Raw genomic sequence first — 27,881 nt, forward strand, 5'->3', positions numbered from 1 at the left:
CTATGTTTGACATTGTGTGTGTGTGATCCATGTGGTTACCTATTTTTCACGTAGTCAAGGTTTACTTGTTGATTTACCATGATTCCTTGATCTATTGTACTTTTTGGTTTATTGTATTCTCTTTTTAGGGAGAAAAACTTGAAACTGCTTTTGGTAATGTTGGTATTACTTTGCATGCTCAAACATATCATTGTAGTTCGTAGTACTTATTATTCTATTATAATCTTTACAGGTTGGTCCGGTTGGTTTTCGTAGAACGAATAAACAAGAGTGCAAAATAACAACTGCATCCGTTTTGATGTTGAGCGAATCCCTCTACACACAGAATATGCAAATGCAAAAGAAGAATAACTTACATAAAACAAAGAATAACTTACATAAAACAAAGAATAACTTACATAAAACAAAGAATAACTTACATAAAACAAAGAATAAGTTATATAAAACAATCTGATTAATGATGTTCGTGGCAAGACAACAAGGCCAAAATGCCTTGAAGCAATGTCATTAACCTTTAAAGATTACAGGAAACACGCTTCATACAGGGATGTCGTTAGGCGTCGGACATCGGACATTTGTTGATGAAAATCCCCAAATGTCCGATTCACATTGCCGCATGTCGGTCAGATGTCCTATCGTTTTAGCCTGAGCGTGGTCATTGTCCGATATGTACTTCATTCCTTCGGACAGCGCGATATTCGTTAATTTTCATTTCAAGATACAAATTTTCTAAAAGACCGAACGCTCTCGTGTTCAGCTGACACTGAAGTTGCCCGTGCCGCATGCGGATCTTTTCTTTTGTCGGGAATTCACGAACTGTTTGCGGTATGCGCCGTTTGGGTATTTATAACCGTCTCGGTGCAGCGCACTGATCTAAAAATAGTGGAATATTTTTAGAATACATCAGTGCATGCTTCAGGAGTACGGGAGACAACTCCAGCGGCTCTGAAGTTGTTCATGTTGGTTTCTTTTTTGTGGTTTCTTTGAAACAAAACAAATACAACATTATACGCACACTTTGTTGATGTATTTACTATATTATGTGTGTGTTCTACAGCGCGCGCGCGTGGGTGTGTGTGGGTGTGCGTGTGTGTGTGGGCGCATGACTTTGGAACAATTCCATGGAATGTTATAAGCTGTTTGGCGCAAATTCATAATGTCCTATTAAACTTTCTGAAAGCGGTCAAATGTCCTATTGATGCTGAAGAACTCAGGACATTTGTCATATAGGTATGATATGAATTTGTAGCAACATCCCTGTTCATAACAGTAAATTCCAGGATTAGACCAGAACTTTCCTTGCACAGGTTGTCTAATTAATTGAGAATTTGTATTTCGCTTGTAGTAACTGTAAAATTAACAACATATAGATGTTTCTGGTACGTAATGAACTGAAAGAAGACTTTTTTAACAGCACATGACATAGATGTTTCTCCCGAATCTGGTACGTAATGAACTGAAAGAAGACTTTTTTCTCTACTTAAACAATCAAATTACACAACTGTATTTCGCCTTCCCTATTCTCAGTTTAACAATGACCACATGACACTGGGGCTCTAAATATTTGTGCAAAATTCAGTGTCACACCAACTGAAGTAAACACAGCTTCGCATAATATTTGTTGATTGATGGATTAAGTTTTGTTAAAACCTTCTCAATTGGGCTTTTCCTGAGAAATGTGCTGACATTTTAGTGTTATGATCTATTTTGAATTATTGTGCTACAGGGAATCCGGGTTAGTTTTATACACAGTTTATACTATAAGAAAGGCCAGTGTATCAGAACTTAAAAATAAAAAGATTAAACCTATACATTTGCACAACACTGAGTCTCTCAAAATCGATTTCTGTTCAGAAGATATGCCCCACAGCAAAAGTTAAACCCATTCAAACGCCCAAATTCACTAACAAGACTAATCGTAATCTAAGGTCACTGACAATTGGGAGGCAGATAAGGCCAAAAGAAAGTCGGGTTGTAAAGCCAAATCTAATCCCCTGATTGGTGAACTTATGGGTGATGTTGCTGTCGCTACATTAAATGCTGCACAGCTCACAGTCACACCAGTAACTTTGCTCATGTTTATCAAAATTTATGTCTGCAGACATCTTTTAACCAGAAAATGATCTGTTTGATCGTCCATCTATGTCGACATCTTGATTTGTGGTTTGTCGACATCGTTGTTGACATCTTGGTCTGTAGTTTGTCGACATCGTTGTTGACATCTAGGTTTGTAGTTTGTTGACATCGTTGTTGACATCTTGGTTTGTAGTTTGTCGACATCGTTGTTGACATCTAGGTTTGTAGTTTGTCGACATCGTTGTTGACATCTTGGTTTGTAGTTTGTCGACATCGTTGTTGACATCTTGATTTGTGGTTTGTCGACATCGTTGTTGACATCTTGGTTTGTAGTTTGTCGACATCGTTGTTGACATCTAGGTTTGTAGTTTGTTGACATCGTTGTTGACATCTTTGGTCTGTAGTTTGTCGACATCGTTGTTGACATCTTGGTTTGTAGTTTGTCAACATCGTTGTTGACATCTATGTTTGTAGTTTGTCGACATCGTTGTTGACATCTTGGTTTGTAGTTTGTCGACATCGTTGTTGACATCTAGGTTTGTAGTTTGTCGACATCGTTGTTGACATCTTTGGTCTGTAGTTTGTCGACATCGTTGTTGACATCTTTGGTCTGTAGTTTGTCGACATCGTTGTTGACATCTTGGTTTGTAGTTTGTCGACATCGTTGTTGACATCTTTGGTCTGTAGTTTGTCGACATCGTTGTTGACATCTTGGTTTGTAGTTTGTCGACATCGTTGTTGACATCTTTGGTCTGTAGTTTGTCGACATCGTTGTTGACATCTTGGTTTGTAGTTTGTCGACATCGTTGTTGACATCTTGGTTTGTAGTTTGTTGACATCGTTGTTGACATCTTGGTTTGTAGTTTGTCGACATCGTTGTTGACATCTAGGTTTGTAGTTTGTCGACATCGTTGTTGACATCTTGGTTTGTAGTTTGTCGACATCGTTGTTGACATCTTGGTTTGTAGTTTGTCGACATCGTTGTTGACATCTTGGTTTGTAGTTTGTCGACATCGTTGTTGACATCTTTGGTCTGTGGTTTGTCAACATCTTGATTCATGGTTTGTCTTTCTTAAAAGCTTGTGACAGACTGTATACTGTATCATCTGATTCACTCCAATACTTGCTGTCAGGTTGAAACAGACACTCAAGACCAGAGACAATGGGACAAAAGCTGTAGCTGCACCAATACAAAGGAAACAAGATTTACACACACACACACACACACACACACACACACACACACACACACACACACACACACACACACTGTGATGACAAGTAACGCTTGCAACAAGGAAGAGGACAGAAAAGAGGAGAGAAGAAGAGGAAACATGAGCTAAGAATGACTTACTTGCAAGGCAGTGTCCGGATGACGTCATGAGCTTTATAGGTCTCAATGCAGACAGCACACTGGTCAAACTCACTGTCCAGCTCCTGCAAAGAGAAAAGCATGTCTCAGCAAAAAGACATACAGCTGACTCTGTCTATAATGACTAGCCGAGGGACCAACCAAACATCGTCCTTGTAGGCAGGTGGTCGCTATGGAAAGGTGAATAATATATAAATAAAAAAAATTGTCAGAGATCCTTGGGATGGTTGTTGGTGGTGGCAAGTATTGACCGTCATCTAGTCATTGTCCTGTCTTCCTCTCTCTTTCCTTTGACTTTCCTCTTCATATGGATCTGCCGCTGCATGCTTTGCTGCTCCTAACTGACCAGCTACAATGGACCCCCCCCCCCCCTTTTAAGACCCTCCAATTAAAGACTCCCTCCTTTTAACGACCCTGTTTTTGTTTTTTTAACTCATTGTCTCCCAGGTACGGATATATCCGTACCCACTCATTTGGCTCTATCTGACCAGGTACGAATATATCCGCTCAGATTGTTAGCCTCAGTCGCTTCCTGTAACGTCCATCTAACGCCTGCATTCCAGTGTGTTGATACACAGTCGCTACACAGTTACTACAATTCTGAGTGACCTGCTGCAGCACAGCTGGTCTCGACTAAAAAAAACCTTGGTCAACATAGGTGGGGTAGAAAGTGTTAAAGATGATTTGTTCATTACCTCTGCAAATGACCCCCATTTTAAGACTCCGTCTTGTAAGACCAGATATATGTCTCTGATTTGTTCAGGTCTTAGAAGAGGGCCACTGTAGCCATTTTCTGTCATTCATTCATGCACGCAATTACCAGCTGGTTTCCAAGGATCACCCGGAGGTTTAGGGGAGTGCACATAACTCATCAGTATTCACAACTGTCAACAGGAGTGCACATAACTCATCAGTATTCACAACTGTTAACGGGAGTGCACATACAGGGATGTCGTTAGGCGTCGGGACATCAGACATAGACCGATTAAGAGGCTCAAATGTCCGATTCACATAGCCGCATGGCGGTCAGATGTCCTATCGTTTTCAATTGAGCGCTGGTATTGTCCGATAATAACTCAATTTCTTCTGACTGCGCGATATTTGTTGATGTTCCTTTCAAGATACACATTTTCAAAAAGCGACCAAGCACTCTCGCGTACAGTTGCACTGAAGTTATGCAGTGGGGATCTTGCGTTTGGGTGACACCCGTCTGCACCACATTAAAGTTAGGAGTATGGGAGACAACTCCAACTGACTAAGTCTTTCGTCTGCTTTTGCTTTCAGTTCGATACATTTTAACGAAGCGCACTGAGTTATGCCACCGAAAAATAAAAATAAAGCCTGCCAAAGTTCAACAAAAGCTGAACATGTTTGGCTATTCAACGGCATCCTGTGCTACATTAGGGTCAAAAACAGGGGGGGGGAACACGGCAAGCGTCATTCTTGAAAATGAAAAAATTCTAACGTCCTATTGAAATTTCTGAAAGCGGTCAAATGTCCTATTGATGCTGAAGAGCTAGGACATTTGTCCTATAGGTATGAATTTGTAGCAACATCCCTGCACATAACTCATAAGTATTCACAACTGTTAACGGGAGTGCACATAACTCATCAGTATTCACAACTGTTAACGGGAGTCCACATAACTCATCAGTATTCACAACTGTTAACGGGAGTGCACATAACTCAGCAGTATTCACAACTGTTAACGGGAGTGCACATAACTCAGCAGTATTCACAACTGTTAACAGGAGTCCACATAACTCATCAGTATTCACAACTGTTAACGGGAGTCCACATAACTCATCAGTATTCACAACTGTTAACAGGAGTCCACATAACTCATCAGTATTCACAACTGTTAACGGGAGTCCACATAACTCATCAGTATTCACAACTGTTAACGGGAGTGCACATAACTCATCAGTAATTGCTCCTCAGTTTGCTCACTCCTTTCTCCCCGATCTGAATAGAGATTTACCTCTGCAGTTTCCTTTCCTTGATAATCAATGCAGACAGACAATTCACAACTTGCCCATGCATCGTCCTTCAAGACAGTTCTGCTCTGCAGGGATGTCGTTAGGCGTCGGACATCGGTCTTAGACCGATTAAGTGCCTCAACTGTCCGATTCATATCATCAGGTCTCGGTCAGATGTCCTATAATACTTTGTAGAAGGCGGACTGTGTCCGATCACATTTTGCTTGCATCGGTCAGTAGATGTACTCAAGATCATTCTGCGTGTACTCCACAACACAACCACCAGACACAGCAACAAACCAAACTGACACATACACACACACACACGCTAGTTAGACAGTGAGAGAGAGAGAAAGACATCTGCTAGAGCAACTGGTCCAGGGCATCGGTATCTAAAAGTTCATTATATCCAGTCACTTTATGTAGCCCACTGGTACAGAATCAGTCTCTCTCAGGTATGGAGCAATTTCTTGGTTTTAGTACAGGGGTTCTTTTAAAAGTAATCATATGGAACAAAGCCATCTCAAATAAGAGAAAAAGAGAAGAAAAGAGGACATAAAGAGAGAACAGTTAATAGCAGACGATAATGTGTACGACCACAATGTAGGTCACCTGAAATGTCCTATTCAAATTTGTTAAGCCGGTCAGCTCAAATTTGTAGCAACATCCCTGCTCTGTACGTCTGAGAGTCTCGCTGAAGTTTCACATCTGAGATCACACGTTGCATGTCTTTCCCAGTATTACCTTACTTCTTCTTTTTTCTTCAACAAGCCACCTTTTAGTTTCAAGTTAATTCAGGAAGTAGTTAAAACACAAAGCCCTGAAATTGTTAACACAGCCTCGCTCTATGGTTGGGGAGAAGCAGATACACCCTTTCTGCACAAAACAGAGACCTTCAGTTGTTCAGGAGAAGAAACTGTACATCAGATTATTAAGTAAGAAGACTAATAGATTTCATTTGGTTCAAGGTCAGCTGGCCAGGTCAAACAATATAAGACAACAAAGAAACAAGCAAACAAATAAGAAGCAAGAAAACAAACAAAGGTCTTACCCTGTCTCCATGTCTCACAGTTTTCTGTGGTATTTTAGCAATGGCTTTCTTTGCAGCGCTTGTCAGACGTCTCTGAAAAATAGAAAACAAAGTAAGCACCTGAAATCAGTTACTACTAGCGGCATTTGGAACAAACAACCTTTGACAAAACAACTCAGACCCTTGAACTGGTTTGTTATGGTCTGAACAAAAAGCAGAAGAATTGCTTGTTCATTCACATTTGAATAACTGCAATAAACTTGCCCTTGGCCTAGGAATACGTGCAACATATTCGGAGAGAACTTTGCATTGTGATGGAATGTGTTGAATTTACTCAAGCCAAGCGATATTCTTAGTGTATGCATATAGTTGAAAAAAAATCTTCTGCATCGACTGAACATTGGATTTCCCTTCTTTGAACCATGTGACATCATTGTCGGACAAAAACTAATACAGTGAAGTCCTGCTGTAGTGATAGACCCATATAGTGATAGTCCGGCTGTAGTAATAAAATTTCTGGGTCCCGGTCCCAGTTGTTCATGTTCTTTGTTAACTTAGTCCGGTTGTAGTGATATTTTTCAGTCCGGATATAGTGATAGTCCGCTTGTAGTGATACTATTTTCAAGTCCCGGGGAAGCTAAAGTCCGTCTGTAGTGATAATGTTCGAGAGTAATCTCCCTTTACCAAAATGGCGAGCAAAAGCCAGCCACGCACTGTGCTTACCCTGAAGCGGAAAATTGATCTGACAATTTTTCATTTAACCCTTATTTCTAAGTGGCCTCTGTCTCTCTCTCTCTCTCTAAAACACACACACACACACACACACGCACGCACGCACGCACACACACACACCGGCTGTTGAACTGCCAGGACGGGGGTAGGTTAACACAGGACATTTGCAAGCCTGACAAAGACGACAGAAGAAACGTCACAAAACGAAATCAATAGTGGTTCCAAAATCACCTTGTTACTGCCTTGAGGCTAGTTTACCAAATGTGCCGCCGCATGTAGCAATAAAAGCTTTGAAGATATCACTACAACTACAAGCGATTGGCCGGATGTAGTAATAAAACCTACAAAAATAGAACTATAACCGGACGTCCGGATGTAGTGATAAAATCTACAAAAATATCACTATAACCGGACGTCCTGGTGCAATGATAGTCCAGATGTAGTGATAAAAAAATTTGGTCCCGAGGGCTATCACTACATCCGGACTTCACTGTATTTAGACGGCTAGCCGAGACTACAAAAAAGCGCATGTTTATATGCTATAATCATAGAAAATAAAAGGAATTCTAACTAGTATGGATCAATACATAAATGTTATTTGTATTTTTGAGCAAAATATGACATTTGATACAGATCTCGACAGTCACAGTTCACCTTGACCGCAGTGTTCATCCCAGACTGTGCCTGTGGTTAAGGTGAACAGTGACTGTCGAGATCTGTATCAAAGTAAATTGTCATATTTTGCTCAAAAATACAAATAACAGTTTTACATGTATCGATAGATATGGGTCATTCTCAGAAATGGTGGTACAGTGAGAGTGAGAGGGGTGACACATTTGAAATCATGAAAAAGTAAATTAAAATTATTTCTACCACGACTTTTTTCATCTGAATCTATTTCTGATACATTAAAGCATTGTTGTATGTCAATAAAAATGGTTTCTATACGTTGGTGTTGTTTTTGTGTGCTTTTCAATTGCGAAGTTCGGCCGTTTCCGGATCGCCGAAGCGTTACACGACTTTCGTGATCAACAATATGTTCAGTCTCATGGCTAAATGCAAACATGCAAACACCAACAAATTACTGCAATCGACAGTCAGGAGTTCAGTATTGGACGTAGCAACACATCTTTGCAAAAACTTACGCTGAATTTGAAGTTACGGGCTTCGAACAAAAAATTATGAATGTCGTAACGCTTCGTATCCAAACTCGACGCGCGAACATCGGACAGCAATGTGCTCCATGACTTTGCCACATCACGGCTATTTTTAGCTCTTTGGCGCACAGGAAGTTCGAACAAGAAAATAGTCCTTTGAATCACAGCCAAATATTCACAGAAAACACCAGAATCATATCATTTGCTGAAACTCATGGCGTCGTTTCCTGACCTACGTTACGACTGAAGATGGTTTTTACTTAATTGTCGAGCCTGCAAAGCTTTGTCACAAACTTACACACCGCGGATGGCGACAATGTAGTGTCGGAAGGATATCGAGTGCAAACAGTCTCTCAAAGCGCGAAGTTTAGCGGAACAAAGCAGCCAAGAAGTTTTCGTATCCTCTGATCGTCGATGTTCGACATTCATCAAGTACTTAAAATGGGTAATCTGAACGCAACAGGAACTTTCAACAAATACAGCAAACTCTGACGAATTGTGTTTTGTGTAGTTATTTTGGGTCAGACGGGTTTTGCCGGCAGGAAAGGCCAAACAGTGCAGATTCATGTCTGTCGCACAGGAACCGAAAGTGGTTCAAGCATTTCGTTTCTGTGTTACGACATTCACCTTAGTTTTGTTCCAAATGTCATTTTTTTTTACCAATATTAGTTGAAGTCCTTACCTTTCATAACTAGAATGTGTTGGGTAGAACACAAAAATACTGCAGAACTGATAAAAAATGCACAAAGAATTGCAGGCTTAGGTGGTTTAAAGTTGGAATTTGGTTTCCATGTTACAACATTCATCACGTAAATAACAATTTAAAACGTCTCTTATTCAGCAACCAATTACTCTTTTTGTCTAATTTTTGCATTATTATGTATAGCAAACAATAGACTTCATAGTAAAAACAATTATTTTGTATTTCTTGACACTTTATTTTTTACTTTGTATGTAACACTTTGTACCACCATTTCTGAGAATGACCCATATCAGTTAGAATTCTTTATATTTTTTTTTATGATTGAACGCACACGATCATGCCCTCTTTTGAACCTCCAAATGTTACAAATAACTGTTCATTTCACATCTGAATGACTGTATCCAACTCACAGCGAGTCGCTCCTTAGCGTGTGCGTATCTGAAGCGCTGGACGTAGTAGAAGACGAGCCAGGCAAGGGAGATAACCATGAGCACAATGAATGAGATGGACACAAACAGCACGGACGTCTTGCTGATGCTGTTGTGCTGGGAGATGTCCGTCATCTCCTTCTTGCCCGGCGTGATGGTCATTATCACGCGCACACCCTGGTCGGCCAACCGCGCCATTTTACGTCCCGTCTCCAGCGTCACGAAGATCGACACCTGGTCCTCCACTGAAACACAGACCATGACAATCTTTATCATTTAGGAGGCCATGGGTAGGGCGGATGGCAGAGAACCAACGAACCTACGAAGGAGGAAGGAAGGAACACACTTTATTTTACAAAGATTAAGACATATTGCCTTGTCTAACAACTTGTCCTTGGACAAATACTAACCATACTATTCACTAAAGAAGCAAACAAATGGAAAGAAATCATATGCATAGGGGACAAAAATGCAACCAGAATATAAAATGGAATAAAAATAATGCGCAGAAAGTTAGGAAAGCCACAATAAAGAAGAGAAGAAGAAATGAACCACAAAAAAACAAAAACAAAACACACAAACAAACAAACAAGTCATATGCATTCAAATGAAAAGAGGTGAAGGGAGGGGGAATGTATGCAGTGCAGTGTGCTGTGGCTGACGCGCCAAAGTTTAATGCAGAACACTGCACCTTCATTCAAGGTAACTGCACCCTGCTGACTTCTAGCCATTTGTCCTTACCTACAAGGCAGACTGATAGGAAGAGGTCTAAGTTACATTGACCCTTGAATCTAAGGCAAAACCAAAGGCTGCCGCACATTTTCATCTCATCAGTTAAGAGACATCCTGCTTGCTGCCACGCGGGCAGAGAAAATGTTCCCTCTTTATCTTTACCGTGCTGGCGAGAGGGGTTCACTAGTCCGAGGGTTCACTAGTCCGAGGGTTCACTAGTCCGAGGGTTCACTAGTCCGAGGGTTCACTAGTCCGAGGGTCCACTAGTCCGAGGGTTCACTAGTCCGAGGGTTCACTAGTCCGAGGGTTCACTATAGACGCTTGAACAAAGGATATTCAATTTGATTTGTTTTTATTTTGTGTGTGTATGTGTGCGTGGATGTGCGTGTGCGTGCGTGCGTGTGTTTTTCACTACTGTGGGAACCAAATCGAAGAATATTCTCATAAAAACACTGAGTTGTTTTCATTCAAAAAGATAATGTGGTGTTTTATATTTGACTGAAGAAATCTCAGACTATTTCCCCCAAGAAACTTAGTTATTTATATTTTGACTGAAGAAAGGATATTAAATTTATCAGCATACCGCCCCGACTGGACAATTACGTGATCGAACTGCCTACAGTTTTTAGTCATATTATATAGCATCTCGGGTTTCCTTTTGCCCGTGAGGGTCAATTAGTTATCCCATCGACCTGAATTATGGAGAGGATCGAGCCTGGGTTGTACTACAGCCTCACACATAATTTCATTGAAATCGGTTCTCAAACATCGGATATCTATTTGTGGACAGACAGACACACACACACACACACACACACACACACACACACACACACACACACACACACACAAACACACAGACAGACAGACAGACAGACACAGTGAAACATATATACCGCCTTTTAAGGGGCGGTATAATAACTGAACAAGAAGGGCAAAGCCCATACGACTCACATGCTTGACCTTCTGCTTTACACATTTTTCCTACCAAAATACATGTGACCTTGACCCAAGGTCAAGGTCATCCAAGGTCATGCAACACAAAGCTGTTAATTCAAGACATAGGAAGTACAATGGTGCTTATTGGCTCTTTCTACCATGAGATATGGTCACTTTTAGTGGTTCACTACCTTATTTTGGTCACATTTCATAAGGGTCAAAGTGACCTTGACCTGGATCATATGTGACCAAATGTGTCTCATGATGAAAGCATAACATGTGCCCCACATAATTTTTAAGTTTGAAACAGTTATCTTCCATAGTTCAGGGTCAAGGTCACTTCAAAATATGTATACAATCCAACTTTGAAGAGCTCCTGTGACCTTGACCTTGAAGCAAGGTAAACCAAACTGGTATCAAAAGATGGGGCTTACTTTGCCCTATATATCATATATAGGTGAGGTATTCAATCTCAAAAACTTCAGAGAAAATGGGAAAAATGGGAAAAATAGCTGTTTTTTAGACAACATTTATGGCCCCTGCGACCTTGACCTTGAAGCAAGGTCAAAATGCTATGTATGTTTTTTGGGGCCTTGTCATCATACACCATCTTGCCAAATTTGGTACTGATAGACTGAATAGTGTCCAAGAAATATCCAACGTTAAAGTTTTCCGGCCGGCCGGGTGAGTACATAGACTCACTTTTGCTTCGCATGTGAGTCAAAAATCAAACGTCTATAGTGAACCCTTGGACTAGTGAACGTCGGACTAGTGAACCCTCGGACTAGTGAACCCTCGGACTTGTGGGACGAATTGGAAAATCAAGCGTCTATAGTAAACCCTCGGACTAGTGAACCCTCGGACTAGTGAACCCTCGGACTAATGAACCCTCGGACTAGTGAACCCTCGGACTAGTGGGACGTTCCCGTGCTGGCAGCAAAACCCCTCACAGGGAGGTGTTTTCAGACAGGCCAGACATAGGTTGTCATCAATAAGTTTGTTTGTTTGTTTGTTTATTTGTTGCTTAACGTCCAGCCGACTACGCAGAGCCATATCAGGACGAGGAAGGGGGGGATGAAGGGGGCCACTTGTCAAGCGATTCCTGTTTACAAATGCACTAACCCATTACTTGTGTCCCAGCAGGCTTTAGTAAAACTAAATTAATACCTACTGGAAGATTACCAGTTTCCAGTATGTTAAAATAGGCTTAACCTATCTACTGCTGGACTTACATCAGAACACTAACAGATTAAACTATACATGAATCGCGAGACAAGCGGCAAGAGAAGAGATTTTTGGAAAAAATACAGGTGAATGAGCAAGAAGGCAGAAAAAAGAAAAAGAATTCATGAAAAAAAAGAGAGCATGACAGGAAAGAGGAACCAAAAATCTACCTAACAGCACACTAGAAAGCTCCTGCGGTTCCAAAAACAGGAGGGGCCTTTAATTTCATAACCGCAGTGCCCCACTGCGGGACATCAATAAGTTCTTGGTTACGGACCTCTACCCTTCAAAGATGAAACATAGATCTCAATCTCATCAATACGTTTTTGGTTGGCACAGCAGAGCTTTCTTTACTGTAGCTTAGTCCTATCTATGTCTCTGCTTAGTCTCAGGTGTGAGTGTGACACTGAGTTTCCCACAACTTAGTTTTTGGAGCCCCAATGTCTCATGTGGCCAACATCAAACTTAGAATAGGGAAAAACGTGATACAGTTATATTATTTTAATTATTTAGAGAAAATAATATTCTTTTATTACATACCAGAAACATTTCTGTGATGTTAATTTTCCTATTTACCAAGCGAAATGCTAATTCTCAATAATCATTCGACAAGCTGCAATAATACATTATGGACACTAGAAAAAAAGTCACACAGGAATATGTTTAGTTTAAATCTTGTGTCGATACTATTTAATTTTGCCTCGCTATTAGCCATTGAGTAAAACTGTTTTATCACCATTGCTTTATTGTTGTTAATTCGTCTCCAGAAATATGTTTTGTTTTAATCTTGTGTCGATACTATTTAACTCTGCCTCGTTATTAGCCATTGAGTATAACTGTTTTATCACCATTGTTTTATTGTTGTTCTTTGGCCATTTACGTTGAATGACTTGTTATACATTGACATTGATAGTTTTATTCTTCTTCTTCTTCGTCGTTCGCTAGATAGTTTTATTATAAGAACCTTTTTTTTTAATTCCTATTAACTCGATGTTCTTTAACTATGTTTGTAAATTGTTAGAGGATCTTTTAGTAGAAGTGTTTAACTGTCGAAGCTGCTTTTACCTAAGAGACCGACTGTATATTGTGCTGTTGTACTTGTCAGACTTGATTGTACCAAGTCCTTCACATGTTGTAATGCGCTTAGAGCCAAATATTTTTGTTTTTTGTAAGGGATAGGCGCAATATAAATACACTTTATTATTATTATTATTAAATAGCGTGGAAGCTTCAAATGTAGAGGAAGCTTTTTTTCAAGGCCTAAAATATAACACTAACCAGGCTCCTGTGATACTAACAGAGGTTGGAATGCATTCTCAAAAACGATTTTATGCACTGACACCGAAAAAATGAACAATTGTTAGCAATGATGAAATGTAACCAAACCAAGTTACGGGGAGGGAGGGGGGGGGGTGTCTCAAAAACTAAGCGTTCCACCAGGCTAATACTACTACTAAGGTTTACAACACAGACAAGACACTAAAAAGCATTCTGGCAGTACATGTACCACATCATTTCATCTGCAGTCTGAGCCTCAAAACCCTCAACTTACACCCCCCCCCCCCCCCCTAACTTGAAGCTGAGGCAGATATGAGGCAAGACAATGTTGTGAACTGCAGGCAGTTGAGTAGACAACAACACAGGGTACACACACTGTTTCACTCTTGCAGTTGGTGTTATTGTCTCGTATGTCTGTTAGCATAAATTGTGCTCCAGAATCCAGCTCACACAGTAGCTGGCATATTTGACAAAGGGCCAAACTGGGAAATCTATTTTTCTTCTGGCTTTCAATACCGCCCCCAAGTTACAAGCATTCTCTCTCTTTGTCTTGACTGTCGGAATAAATCATCCGCTCTCCAGTCTGGGACACAATCAAGAGTTGTTCTTCAAGCCTTAGAGTCCCGAGACTATTTGGCAGTTCTAGTGAGAGCGAGAACAGTGCACATGCTCTGTTAAACTTATTTTTCACTCTGTCGTATTACCCTTTCTGTGTGGCACTGGTAGTGTTGTGATTATTGTAATCACTGCCGTCAGCAGGGGTGGATCAGTTGCTTTGTAAGGGAGGGTGCACTTTGAATCGAAAGTGAATGTGATGGGCACGAAGCGCCCGAATTTGCTAGGGGGGTCCGGGGGCATGCTCCCCCCCGGAAAAAATTTTGGCCCAAAGAAGCAAAATGGTGCAATCTGGTGCCATTTGAACTTAGAAATGGTCATAGAATCAGCTTTCCAAATTTTTTAACAAAATAATTTTGCTGGAGGGGGGGGGGTGCACCTGCACCCTGTGCACCCCCCCCCCCCTCGTCCGCCCCTGGTCAGTGTCTGTTGCACAACACATTGCACCCCTGCCCTCATTTACAACAAAACAACAGTTTCCAAAACAACACTCTGTGTACCTGGGCCCTTCAAAAAAAAGAGTCACCCACACACAGAGAACAACAAGCCACTGGCGCAGTGTGTTGACCTACTTTCCTACACTCTCAGTATACTGTCTCTTTCACTCACTATTAGTCCCTATCTCTTTGCAAACAGTGACCTTAACCTTGTTATTGTCGGTGTTTTATTGGGTTGTTTTTTTAATCTCTTTGAGTTTGACACTTACTCCTTGTACTCAGAGATAACAGATATGAATACTTATTAGTAGGCAAAAGTCACTTTCAATCTGCCATTATAAACCACTGAGCCTTTGTCCTTTGTAAACAGTGGAACCCCCTTTAAAGACCTCAACAAATCTGAGAAAATCAGGTCTTAAAAAAGGGGGGAGTCTTAAAATGGGGGTAAATTTACACAGGTTATCAACATAAAATCTGAGAAAACAAACAGGGGAAGGCATCAATCAGGGGGGGGGGGGGGGGGGGGGATGTCCTTGAAAGGGGGGTTCCACTGTATTACACAAGGTTAAAGGTACAGTTATAACTAATCCACAATCTCCAACTGGAGATGGCAAGTTTTACATGTTGAACTTGAAGGTCAAGACAAAAACAATGTGTGTAGTACATGTGTAGTACTTGTGTAGTACATGTAGTACTGGGACACTTATACCACTGGTGCACCTTTGCAAAGTTCTTCAACAAAACCCATGCAAGCATAAAATAGTAAATACCTTGCTCTATCCTTACAGGCTGCCACTATTTAATGTCTGTTTGTGTGTGTGTGTCAATGTGTGTGCATCACTGTGTGTGTGTGTGAATGTATGCGCATCACTGTGTGTGTGTGTGCAATTGAATCAATGAATGTGTGTGCGCGCGTGTGTTCTAAACTTCTATGCCGAACTCAAATTTTAGCTTGTGAAAAAAAATCCCAGCCTAATTCACTACAAACTGTCATCATGAAATCTTATTCAACTGTTTTATAAATCTGTAGTCATGTATGATGCCGAAAGATGTAGCCAATTAAGTCAAACTTATGCAGCCAAATGAGGACCTTGATGTACGTCAACAAGCAAATTGCCAGAATCATACTGTACATTGGTTGCCAAGGAAACGAACAGCGTCACCAAGGAACTATTGATTATGCTCATCACAAGACAGACCAGGCTGCTTGTGACATTTCAACAGGGCGGATCACTGCCACCAGAAAGTTCACAAACAATAGCAGTATCGACAGTGGGGTACATGACATAGGCTCAAACAAACACAAAATTTGACACCAAACCTTAAGCTGAATGCAGATCTATTGAAACTTCCTCATGTGTTTGCACGACTAGCAAATTAACGCCAGCAGCTACACGCAAATGAAACATAGACAGAATCTGTATCAATCATTTATCTGTAGACTACAGGTGAGAAGAACAAGACAACAATAAAACTCCACGTTTCTGGTGAATACATTTTGATTGTTATCTTGTTTAGAGGATCTACCGTACTTTTCGGACTATAAGGCGATACTTTTTTCATTTTTTTTCACTTAAAATCGTGGGGTCGCCTTATACACGACGTCGCCTTATTCTCGGATAAAATAGGTTTCACGAGCACTGTGAACTTGAAATCAATGAGCAACTAACAACCATTGCAGTGAACACAATTCAAGCAATGTTGATCGCCGAAAAAATTACCTGAACAATAGTTGTGTTGAAACACGACAGTCGACTGTCGACCTCTTGACACTTCAACTTGCACTTCGACTTTGCCACTGTCAAAATGCCGAAAACTTTCCATTTGAAACAGTGTTTTGTGCCGATTTTGAGCGGTCGCCATGTTTGATCATTGATGTTGTTTTTTCTACGTACGATGTTTTTCCTCATTTTGTTTTCTTTCATGCCGTCGCCTTCTACACGACACCATCGCCTTATCCATGACATCGCCTTATTCTAGGATTTTTTCAGTTTTATTATTTTTTAATGTTCTGCATTCTGGTAAAAAGAATCCCAAATATGACTACGTGATGACTGTCAATGATGCTATTGAAAAAATAAATGAATGTGATGAGGAAAAGGACATCGGTGTTGTTTTCGACAGCAATTTGTCATTCGACCCGCATATTCGAGGAGTTGTGTCAAAAGCTAATCAGAGGATTGGCATTATAATAATAATAATAATGCAAACTTTTATAGCGCTATTCTAGAAAAATGTCTACTCTTACTCTTAGCGCTTTACAATACAGTATACATCGACCAAGCATACTATACACGCACAGGCAAAGAAACCGACCAAACATAACCAACAAACTATACATGCACTGTAGGCAAAGAAAACAACCAAACATACAATACACGCACAGGCAAAGATAACGACCAAACATAAACAAACATTATCAAACGAACGTTCTCATTTCTTGACAAGGACACCTTCTTAAAGCTATACAAAGCCTTTGTGAGACCACTGGTGGAATATGCAAATGTGGTGTGGAGCCCATTCCTCAAGAGACAGTCTCAGACAATTGAGAGGGTGCAGCGTCGAGCAACTAAAATTCTAAAGGAGTACCGTGATAAGTCTTACGCGGACAGACTCAAATACTTAGACCTCCACTCTCTGAAGGGAAGGAGGACAAGGGGTGACCTAATACAAACATATAGAATTATAAATGGGGTGGATGATATTGACATGCACAAAATATTCACATTCAAGCAGACAGACAACACCAGAAACAGCCAGGGAAAAATCTTTGTTCAACACTGTAAGACTAACAAGCGCAAGTTTTCGTTTTCTCATAGAGTTGCTAACAATTGGAATGCACTACCCGCTAACATAAAATTCGCACCCACAGTAGACGCCTTCAAAAACTTCTTGGGCAATTCTCCAAAATTTCTTAACCTTTTTTACGACTTTGATTGAAAGCATTGAAAGAATAGGGATTTAGGCATGCAAAGTATCTGACAAAGAAGGGGCACCAATAAGGCCTCGCGGCCTTCGGCTAACAAATATAGCCGCCCCTACATACTACTACTACTATTAAAAGTAGGGGGCCCCTATACACGGCAGCGCCTTATAGTCTGAAAAGTACGGTTGTTGCACTTGCAGACCTGCCAACCCTTGTCAAGCCTCAAGAGTAGCAATTTACTTCTTTTTTTTAGAATTTTCAGCGTAGCAAATGGTGTTTGAGAGTAGCATTTTCTAAAATGTATTCCCACATCCGCATTTATGCTTTCTTGCACAAGAATAGACATTTTTAATAAAGTTTCAGGAGAATGCAGGAACATAAAATGCCCTTTAAAGAGTATCTGCAGTACTAACTCTCAGTATAGACGATGTATTATGACCCATTTTGTGAGAGCCACACGGATAGGAAGGAACCAGGACTCGCAAAAAGAGGGAACTGTTGCTTGCTTGTCATTATTTGTTTAAGCGTAGCAATTCTTAGCTTGGCATAGCAATTGCTCTTAAAACGTAGCATGCTATGCTGAAAGCGTAGCAGTTGGCAGCTCTGTAGTTGCCATGTACAGGGATTACCTCAGTATTTTACAAAGAAGAAGAAGACAAAAATTAAGCTAAAAATCAAATTATAGCATTAGCAGCATGTCATCAACAAGTGTGTCCGGGTTGATTATATGGGTCATTGTGTCCCAATATGCGCATATTTACCTGTGTGCTGCATAATGGTGATGCCTTCATCCGCGTTGTTATAAATCACAACAGCAGACGCGTTATACTTCTTGGTGGCAATTTTGATTTTGTCTGTGAAATAGCAATGGCCTCTCTCCACAAGCGCGATCCACTTTTCTTTGGGTATATGGATTTGGTAATCGTCACAGCCATGTGTTTTGTTGTCCTTGTTTCGCACATGAAGTGCCAAGCCAGTCCTTGGTTCCACCAGACTTTTGGCACCGTATTTCCCGTCATATGATTCGTGCACAGGCTTATTTGAGATGGGATCCATGTACGTCAAATTAACCTCAGCCCAATAGAATGAAACGGGTTGATCCATGGCTGAACCTTCGTCAATATTGCCTAAACATGTGGGAAATGTCATCAATGTCAATACAACAGCGCATCGCAAAACTGGGTTATGTGTCCACCATCTTGCGCTTTTGCTTTCCGACTTGAACACACAGCCACAACAAATGCGCTCCATCATGGCCGCCGTCGACAGCAGTTGATGTGGTGGCTACAAGATGTTGTTTCAGTCTCTGTACTCTCGGATCTGGTGCAAACAAACACTCAATATGTCCGACAAAAGGGATATTCGCATCGCTGACTGCTCGCAATGGCCTCATTTAGGAACCTACGCTAATTATGATGACGCGAGCTTCCATTCAAATTAACTTAGGCAACGATGGTTCGATGACGTCATCCAATAGTCACATCACAGAAGGAAATGTACAAATGCTGAACGTAGCCCATTTTAGCTCGACTTATTAGACAGATAGGCTTGAGGAGAATGATAATAACAAAGTTATTAACAGAATGCAGACATCAATGATCGTGAGAACGCACAATTTGTTGTTTTCTGATGGTTATAACCGGAAGTATCTTTCGATAATGGGGCAGACAACTCCCGTAAACCCCTTCAGGCTTACTTCCCTTCTTTGTTGTCGTTCGTGTGGCAGACTAACACTAACACTGGAATTTTGAATGGCCTCGAGTTGTTATAGGCTTTGTTGGTCTGATTTTCCGCTTGTTCTTCTCTGCGGGTGTGAGAAAACTTTCTGGGGGTATGGCTGGTATTAACCCTCCAGCTATCTTGTACAGCATCGTCAGGCGAAGTTGTCTACGCCGGTCAGCAAGTGCCGAGTCTGATGGCAAGTTCAGTCTCTGCAGCATCTCTCGCAACCGGGTTTTCTCCATGGATCTGTAATATTTGCAGGTAAATCTCGCTGCTTTGTGTTGAATCTTCTCGATTTTGTCGGTATCCAGTTTTAAATATATGGGTCCCAGACAACTGCCCCATACTCTAGGGTCGAGCGAACAACGTTTATCAGTGTAAAATTTAGGGTTTGATTTACGTGCAAAATAATGAAGTATGAAGAGCAGATGACAGAAGAGCACCTGATATTTTACGTGTATGTTTTATAATTTGATTTGCTGAACGTGCTTTATTTTCGTTAGGTTCACGTCCGTTCAGCCACCTTCGGACGACGGCTGTCAGTGTTATTCTGTCGACTGTTGGTCACTCCCGTTGGCTCAAGTTATGTCACTCTTAACTGTCATCAGTTTTGTGTGTACGGAATTCATGACAGATGCGCAGAATGGTAAGTCTTTTCTCTGCTATAATTACTAAGATTTAGGTCAAAATCAAATATTAGATTTAGATGTTTGCTTCCCAGGTTGTGTTCACTGGTGATGTTGAAGCACAGGCGGAAAATATTGTTCGCTGGACTACCACTATCATAGTAAGACTACCAATATCATAGTAAGACTATGATAGTGGTGGTCCAGCGAATGATACCTTCCACCTGTGGTAGAACTGAAGCATTGTAAATAATTATTGATAGCGCACTCAAGTTGACTTATTTTTGATCACAGTGGTTGGAGACGCGCGGTGCATTCTACAGTGTTGCCCTTAGCTGTGCTTTCCAAGTTTACTGCCATTACATTTTCTTTACGATTGCAATTTTTACAACAGTTACTTCTATCTTTTTTTAAAAAATAAATATGTCAATTAAGCAAAAATAGGAGCTTTCTCTATCTTTCACATTATATATATATGTTACAGTTAATCTGTGAAAGTAGGGAATACGTGTATGAACTAAAATATTTTAGGTAATACATGAATTAACTGGTTTTTTCCGTCAGTTAATTCATGTATTACCTAGTTAATACATTTATTCCCTGGTTTCACAGATTAACTGTAACATATATATATACCGCTGCACCAGTATGAACACATGCCAAAGTACCAACTTCTGATTAGGGGTTCCAGTGATAACAGCTTAACAAGTACTGGCTTCTGTGACCACCCAAAACCAACACTGATTTATTTTGTAATCCTTTATGTTTTACAAAATATAGACAGTAAAATCAATTTGTTGTGAAAATATTATCAAGGCTTCTTTGAATCTATCGTTACACTAGCTTCCATGGTACCCCACCCATACAAATAGAACGAAAACACAAACACACAAGCAGCTATGGGCAGAATGTCAGCCAGGATTTGATGGGCTAGTCAATATGGTGTATTTACATTTGAAGAGCGTGAATGTAGTATGGTATTTTCTGTGCGAAAGTCAACTTTATTTTCATCTTGTTATTCATTACTCACAGTTTTCTCTTTGCCAGCACAGTCAGTATGAGCAGACAAAAATACTTGCTCCCAAACTAAATTTGCTTATCAACATTAGATACGCACGCGCGCCTATAAGTAGGACATGAACAAGCCTAATGTACATATCTCATAAACTCCATACTGACAATCCCCTTCCCTCATGTACTACTGTTCAAATGCATAATACTATGTTCTTGGAAGAAGAAAAAAACACATTTACACTACAATCACAATACTTAAGCACAACACATGAAACAACAAAACGCATCAGGATAGAATGTTGTGCCGCTGGTAACATATCTAACTGTGTCGTACCACAGGATGAAAGAAGCCCCATCGTTTTGGTCAGAGGACAAATCTGGGACAAAGAGGGCACACAGGTCACCAACAGGAGAGACGCCTACTGCAAAACGCCAGGTATAAATGTTATTAACAGCTATTGTGGTATGTATATGTTACGTATATTAAGTTACAGCTCCGTGCATCCATGGTATCGCGGGATATTTTCTCCCTAGAATAACAGAATTAAAGCATGTGGTTAATTTCAACCACCCTCTGATAGTTCTGACATTAGATTTATGGGAACAAATTTGTCAAACCAATTTTTTTAAATTAAAATTTGATTCATCTTCAATCTAAGGGACATAACCACTCAATGTTATGGGTTGCAATATATTCAATCTCACCACAATTTTCCTTGAATTGCAAGAAACTGACATGCTTTTTATCCTTATAAGTTTACTTCTTTAATTTGTCTAGGGAACAGCTATTTCAGTCTCAAGTATATATCGAGTGAGAAAGCTGACATCCGAAGAATTCGGACATTGCTACACCAGCGCTCGGTTAAGCTAATGGTATATTAATTACCTATATTTTACCCCTTTTTTTGACTCACATGCGAAGCAAAAGTGAGTCTATGTACTCACCCGAGTCGTCCGTCCGTCCGGAAAACTTTAACGTTGGATATTTCTTGGACACTATTCAGTCTATCAGTACCAAATTTGGCAAGATGGTGTATGATGACAAGGCCCCCAAAAACATACATAGCATCTTGACCTTGCTTCAAGGTCAAGGTCGCAGGGGCCATAAATGTTGTCTAAAAAAACAGCTATTTTTCACATTTTTCCCATTTTCTCTGAAGTTTTTGAGATTGAATACCTCACCTATATATGATATATAGGGCAAAGTAAGCCCCATCTTTTGATACCAGTTTGGTTTACCTTGCGTCAAGGTCACAGGAGCTCTTCAAAGTTGGATTGTATACATATTTTGAAGTGACCTTGACCCTGAACTATGGAAGATAACTGTTTCAAACTTGAAAATTATGTGGGGCACATGTTATGCTTTCATCATGAGACACATTTGGTCACATATGATCAAGGTCAAGGTCACTTTGACCCTTATGAAATGTGACCAAAATAAGGTAGTGAACCACTAAAAGTGACCATATCTCATGGTAGAAAGAGCCAATAAGCACCATTGTACTTCCTATGTCTTGAATTAACAGCTTTGTGTTGCATGACCTTGGATGACCTTGACCTTGGGTCAAGGTCACATGTATTTTGGTAGGAAAAATGTGTAAAGCAGTTCTTAGTGTATGATGTCATTGCTAGGTTTAGTTATTTGACCTTGACCCTGAATGTAAAGGTCAAGGTCACGCATGTGAGTCATATGGGCTTTGCCCTTCTTGTTTAAATAGGCAATAGCAGACAACCACAGTGGTAAATCTGCAGCAAGAAAGTCGCTTTTTCAGGTATTTATTATGTTCATTTGTTATTGTTTCTGGCTTACTTTTTGAAATTATTATTGACGAACTCAATGATACATATTATTTTTGAAAGTTAAATTAACACTGAATTAGATAATTATCATATCCCGCAAAATTATTATTTTTGTCCTGCTGCACAAAAGTGTGCTTTATGCAAAAGTGATAGTACTGATAAATGATGGGTTCCAATCAAGGACTACTAAAGTAGTCCTTGGTTCCAATGTATCCATGTATTGCTCTGTGTTCTGATGCTTCGATGTGCACTAAGTTTCTTGTGAGTGTGTATGTCTGTGTGGTTTGTTTGTTTTTTCACTTAAAATTGACATATGCCATACCACAGAATGAATCCAGTGCATTAAATTCAACGAGGGATTTCAAGTCGCCATCTGGACATATTGTCCCACAACCAAACTACAAGGTAATGAATTCATATTCATAATGTTTCAAATTAAATCATATGTATACTGGTTTTGTAAAAATGTATTTTTAAGTCAAACGGCATATTGGTTCCTGATAAATTTGACAGCTTTTTCCCTTTGGATAATTTTATAACTATTATGTCACCCCATACTTACTAGAGTGACGTCTCTTTGCTTAAATTGACATATGAAATTGCACAAGGCTTTGGAAGAGATCAAGGTTTGGTGAGGTATGCAAAGTACAGTGTGTAGGATATATTAATACTCTCTTACTTACTGTCTCATACCACATCTGCTTTTTACATTTAGTCAAGTTTTGACTAAATACCGGCCCCCGTAGCGCAGTGGTTAGCGCATCGGGCTGTGGGCCGGGAGGTCGTGGGTTCGAATCCCATCAGGGTCATGTGGGTTTTTCGGGCTACGGTCGGCTCCTACCCAGAGTGGAAGTGCTATGGTTCCTATGGGAAGGCTGGAATCACACAGCCGAGTGTCATTCACTTAACGAATGCAACTTTGAGGGTGCTCAGGTTCTGTTTACCTGACCAACACCGCAGGTGCGGCAGTTCTCGGGCCTGGTTGACACCAGGATATATTATGACAGTAAGCGTAGAGTGCTGCCCTGTCACGTAGTCTCAAACCAAATTGGAAATCCATAGCATCATCATTATAATCATCCTCATCTCATTAATCATCCAAAATTATAAAGTGTCCTTGCTCTTGTGGCCCTTCATGCCCGGAGCTCTCATGGTGACCTTGGTCTCAGTGTTCCTGTTCGATCCTTCCCTGAATAGTACTTCTGCTGTCAGTCCTCAACGTGTGACGTTCTGGGGGGTCGACGGAGGGACGTGGTGGCGGTCTGCTCTCTGGAGGGGACCCTCACTCAGTCTGGCTCCACGACTTAGCTGTCAATGTCGTTAGTAGGGGGCATAGTAGGTAGTGGGCTGCGTCCGTTAGCTCGGGACAGACCCACTACTGAACACCGTCGAAGTGACTCAGCAGAAGTGCAGTGTCATCTTCCGAGGGTAGCCTACCGCAACGACCCGACATCCCTCCCTGGAGCGTCTGTAAAATCGACAAGTCTGGCAGCGGAACGAAATTCAGATGTGCATGGAACAGTGAGTGCAGGGACGGGGCGGCGTGAGTGCACACCGGGACAAGGAACAGGTGTAAGGAAAAAAAAAAAAGTTTTGACTAAATGTTTTAACATAGAGGGGGAATCGAAACGAGGGTCGTGGTGTATGTGTGTGCGTGCGTGCGTGTAGAGCGATTCAGACCAAACTACTGGACCGATCTTTATGAAATTTTCCATGAGAGTTCCTGGGTATGATATCCCCGAACGGTTTTTTTGATAAATGTATTTGATGACGTCATATCCGGCTTTTCGTGAAAGTTGAGGCGGCATTGTCACGCTCTCATTTTTCAACCAAATTGGTTGAAATTTTGGTCAAGTAATCTTCGACGAAGCCCGGACTGACGATGCTACGAGTATACGGTCTTGCTGCGTTGCATTGCGTTCAGTTTCATTCTGTGAGTTCGACAGCTACTTGACTAAATGTTGTATTTTCGCCTTACGTGACTTGTTTATATATTGAACAGATCGCTTTCGCGTGCATTGTAATATTTTCAAAAAAGCAACTTCTGTAAATCTGTAACTTTTCAGTTGATTAAAGTCAAAAACTTGAATAAGTGCCGTTGATCTGTCCATGGAATCTAACTTACTATGAAGCATAACTATATTCCGATTCGTGATGCATACATGTTGTGATAGTGTATGCTAAAGTTTTCCATTTTCAATCTGACGTGTGGGTTAGATTTTTTAGAAACAACAAACATGCATACTAAGTTGCCACTGCCAGTTTGTATAGCTGCTAAGCTTACCCCCAGCTGAGTCAGTGAGTATTTTGTAAGTTTACATACAAAATGGTGATGAGGGGGGAAAAAGAATGCCTTCCACAGGTGCGAAAAACTGTGATTTGATCTCAAGGCCTTTTTGTTTTAGAGCTTTTCCTGCTTTGGAACTTGGGAGATGGGATTCCTGTTGACCGTGAAGCAGAAAATGCAGAGAGGGTGCTTCTTCGAGAGTACAAGCAGAAGTTGTATGTGAAAGGTGTGCTCAAGTTTATCCTTATCCATTCATCATCACAACTGGATTGAAAGGCAGCAAGATGGGCGATTCCTGTGGCCAAGCGTCTTCATCACCGGCTGCCTGTGAGTGTGAGCTCGACCTCATGCATCGCCTCGTCAACGAGTTTTAAGGAGGAAAGGCTTACAGGTAGGAAACCTCTCTACTTTTTTTTAAAATAAATCATATTTGCACTTTACTTTTGAACAAGAGAATGGTTCAAGTTGAATTGCAAGATGGTTTGTGTGGCCTAACAACATTTTGGTTTCAGTGAACAGGGAATGTGTCAAAATCTGAAAAAACCAGCATACTAGTATTAACACACACTAAAATTATGCCTGTCGCTGTCAGCAGTATATGTTATATACATATAATTTTTAAAAAAAAGTGCAGTGATACTGATAGTGATACAGTTAATCAGCAATGACTGAACAGACTTTCTAAATTCAGGGATGGTCAAATCATCTGATCTGACTAATGACCAGGGGCGAGTACAAAAAATCCGCTGTGCTAGTTAAAACCGCTTGGCAACTCACCTGGTTGGCTAGTGAAAATTCTCGTCAAATGCAACACTTCTGGTTGTAATACTCTAGTTTAAAAACGTTATAAACAATGCAGTTATAGCAACTGGGGTTTGTACCCGGCAAGCAATTCTTTTTGGTGGACTGGACTTTCTTGAAATGACCCGCCTGTCTGGCAAGTGAAGATTTTGAGATCTGGCCATCCCTGCAAATGCTCTTCATGCAAGTTGCACTCAAATTTGTGAGCAATTTGTTATGTACAACTTGGTAAATTGTCCTAAATGATGCTTTAGTAAAAGTTGTTGTCTCCTGTCTCTTTCTCATATTGATTATTTTATTTTTTTCCCTTTTGGCAGGGTTTTGACCATGTGCAACAGGCTGCAAGTCATTTTGGAGGAGGAAGCCCCTGATTGCATCTTTGTCAAAATCAGAAAGAGACTTCTAGGTGTCTCCAAGAGTCAGCCATCACAACCACCTGTTTCCCAGAGCCAGCCATCACAACCTCTTGTTCCCAAAGTAATCCAATCCTGTTTCCCGTTTTGATACAGGCAGCAACAGGAGGAACTAGTAGAAGTAGGGAAAGCGTTATTAACAAAACAGCTTTTTCCTCTTAACTATGAAACCACACAGATAAACAAGGAGAGCAACCCTTCCACAAAGTAAACAATCCTGACGACTCTTATTTCAACAATTTGTCAACTCATGTAAATGCTTTGCCAGATCCAGGCATTAAGCTCTACTCTTTCAGGGGCGGACGAGGGGGGGGGGGGCACAGGGGGCACGTGCCCCCCCCCCCCCCCCCCCCGAAAAAAAAAAAAAAAGAAGAAGAAAAAAAAAGATTTTTCTATGCTGATTCTATGACCATTTCTAAGTTCAAATGGCACCAGATGGCACCATTTTGCTTCTTTGGGCAAAACAAATTTCCAGGGGGGGGCATGCCCCCGGACCCCCCTAGCAAATTCGGGCGCTTCGCGCCCATCACATTCACTTTCGATTCAAAGTGCCCCCCCCCCTTACAAAGCAACTGATCCGCCCCTGTCTTTACACATGTAATGGGCAGAGCAACATTGTTGAACAGCTGCTTCGTTTCTGTAAGTTTTTAGCCTGAAAGGTAGTAGGGTGGGTCGCATCTAAAATATAAATGTTTGTCTTGTCAAAACCTATGTAAGTTTTCCTACATTTTAAGACTCCATCTTTTTCTGTACTGGAATTTTTTTTATCAGATTATTGTTTGGAGTTCTGAAAAGGAAGGTTCCTGTGTACACCATTATAGATATGACTTTTACTGTACTACATGTGTGTTTTTGGTATATATATATAAATATATGAAACTAGATATATTTCTTCCCAATATGTTCATTGCCAAGTGGATGAAGTCATCAGATTTGATCTGCTGCTAGTGATAAGTTTATCAACATAAGTAAAGTTTTTTGAGCTGACTGTATTGTGTGCATTTTGTTTGCAAGTGCTGATATGTTTGACTTTGTGCTGTAATGCTTTGTCTTGTCTCTCATTCTCCATTTCAAAGTACGAGAACTCAGATTTTGTTCTGACATACTCATTGCATCATACGAACATCAATAAAGACACACACAAAATGTGAGCCAAACAAACATTTTTTCTCAGAACATGTTATGGTATGCACAGGTGACATGAAATGGAGAGAAGACTGTGCGCAGGAAGAAGAGAGAAACATTCAAACAAATGAAAACAAACCAGTAAATTGTTAAAGGTTGCTCTTGGCTACTCTGGTGACATGTACTTTATTCTACCTATATTAGCGAAACAGATAGGCTAGATCCTTAAAGGCATATGTACGCGCTCCGTGTTTACAAAGTGTAGTTTGCCCATAATCGATGTCAAACACACCATAAGACCATGTAATGACGATATGTCGCCATGCGCGGACCATATACATGCATTACAGCTTGTTTTAGAGTCTCAAAAACTTTGGATGTAAACAAAGACGCGGAGTTATTTCCCTTGCGTCAACGCTACCTCTGTTGGCAAATCTATAAATAGGACGATCCAGATGAAAATTA

At 40.6% G+C, this 27,881-nt stretch overlaps 2 protein-coding genes across 4 annotated transcripts in view; one reads left to right on the forward strand and one right to left on the reverse strand.

The window, feature by feature from the left end:
- The window catches only part of LOC138969538 (RING finger protein 150-like), a 33,767-nt gene that overhangs the window by 3,578 nt on the left and 2,308 nt on the right, over window positions 1-27,881 (reverse strand). Inside the window, exons 2-5 of the mRNA XM_070342367.1 lie at window positions 18,390-19,016; window positions 9,460-9,722; window positions 6,479-6,550; window positions 3,431-3,513 (exon numbers count right to left, since the gene is read on the reverse strand). Coding sequence (XP_070198468.1) covers window positions 3,431-3,513; window positions 6,479-6,550; window positions 9,460-9,722; window positions 18,390-18,882 — 911 coding nt within the window. The 5' untranslated portion in view covers window positions 18,883-19,016. The remainder of the gene's footprint in view (window positions 1-3,430; window positions 3,514-6,478; window positions 6,551-9,459; window positions 9,723-18,389; window positions 19,017-27,881) is intronic.
- On the forward strand, window positions 19,023-27,279 carry LOC138969539 (uncharacterized). Of its 3 annotated transcripts, none has more exons than XM_070342368.1 (7): window positions 19,023-19,611; window positions 19,854-19,996; window positions 21,330-21,426; window positions 21,769-21,863; window positions 23,118-23,195; window positions 25,196-25,468; window positions 26,196-27,279. In XM_070342368.1, the coding sequence occupies exons 2-6, from the start codon at window positions 19,985-19,987 to the stop codon at window positions 25,298-25,300; spliced, it is 387 nt and encodes a 128-aa protein (XP_070198469.1). In that variant the 5' UTR covers window positions 19,023-19,611; window positions 19,854-19,984; the 3' UTR covers window positions 25,301-25,468; window positions 26,196-27,279. The 3 variants fall into 3 exon arrangements, 1 of the variants encoding a protein (XP_070198469.1); XR_011456493.1 differs by lacking the exon at window positions 21,769-21,863 and adding an exon at window positions 22,709-22,762 and having other exon boundaries at window positions 19,025-19,611; XR_011456492.1 differs by lacking the exon at window positions 21,769-21,863 and having other exon boundaries at window positions 19,028-19,611.

Source organism: Littorina saxatilis, linkage group LG6 (assembly GCF_037325665.1).
Source record: "Littorina saxatilis isolate snail1 linkage group LG6, US_GU_Lsax_2.0, whole genome shotgun sequence".
NCBI lineage: Eukaryota > Metazoa > Mollusca > Gastropoda > Littorinimorpha > Littorinidae > Littorina > Littorina saxatilis.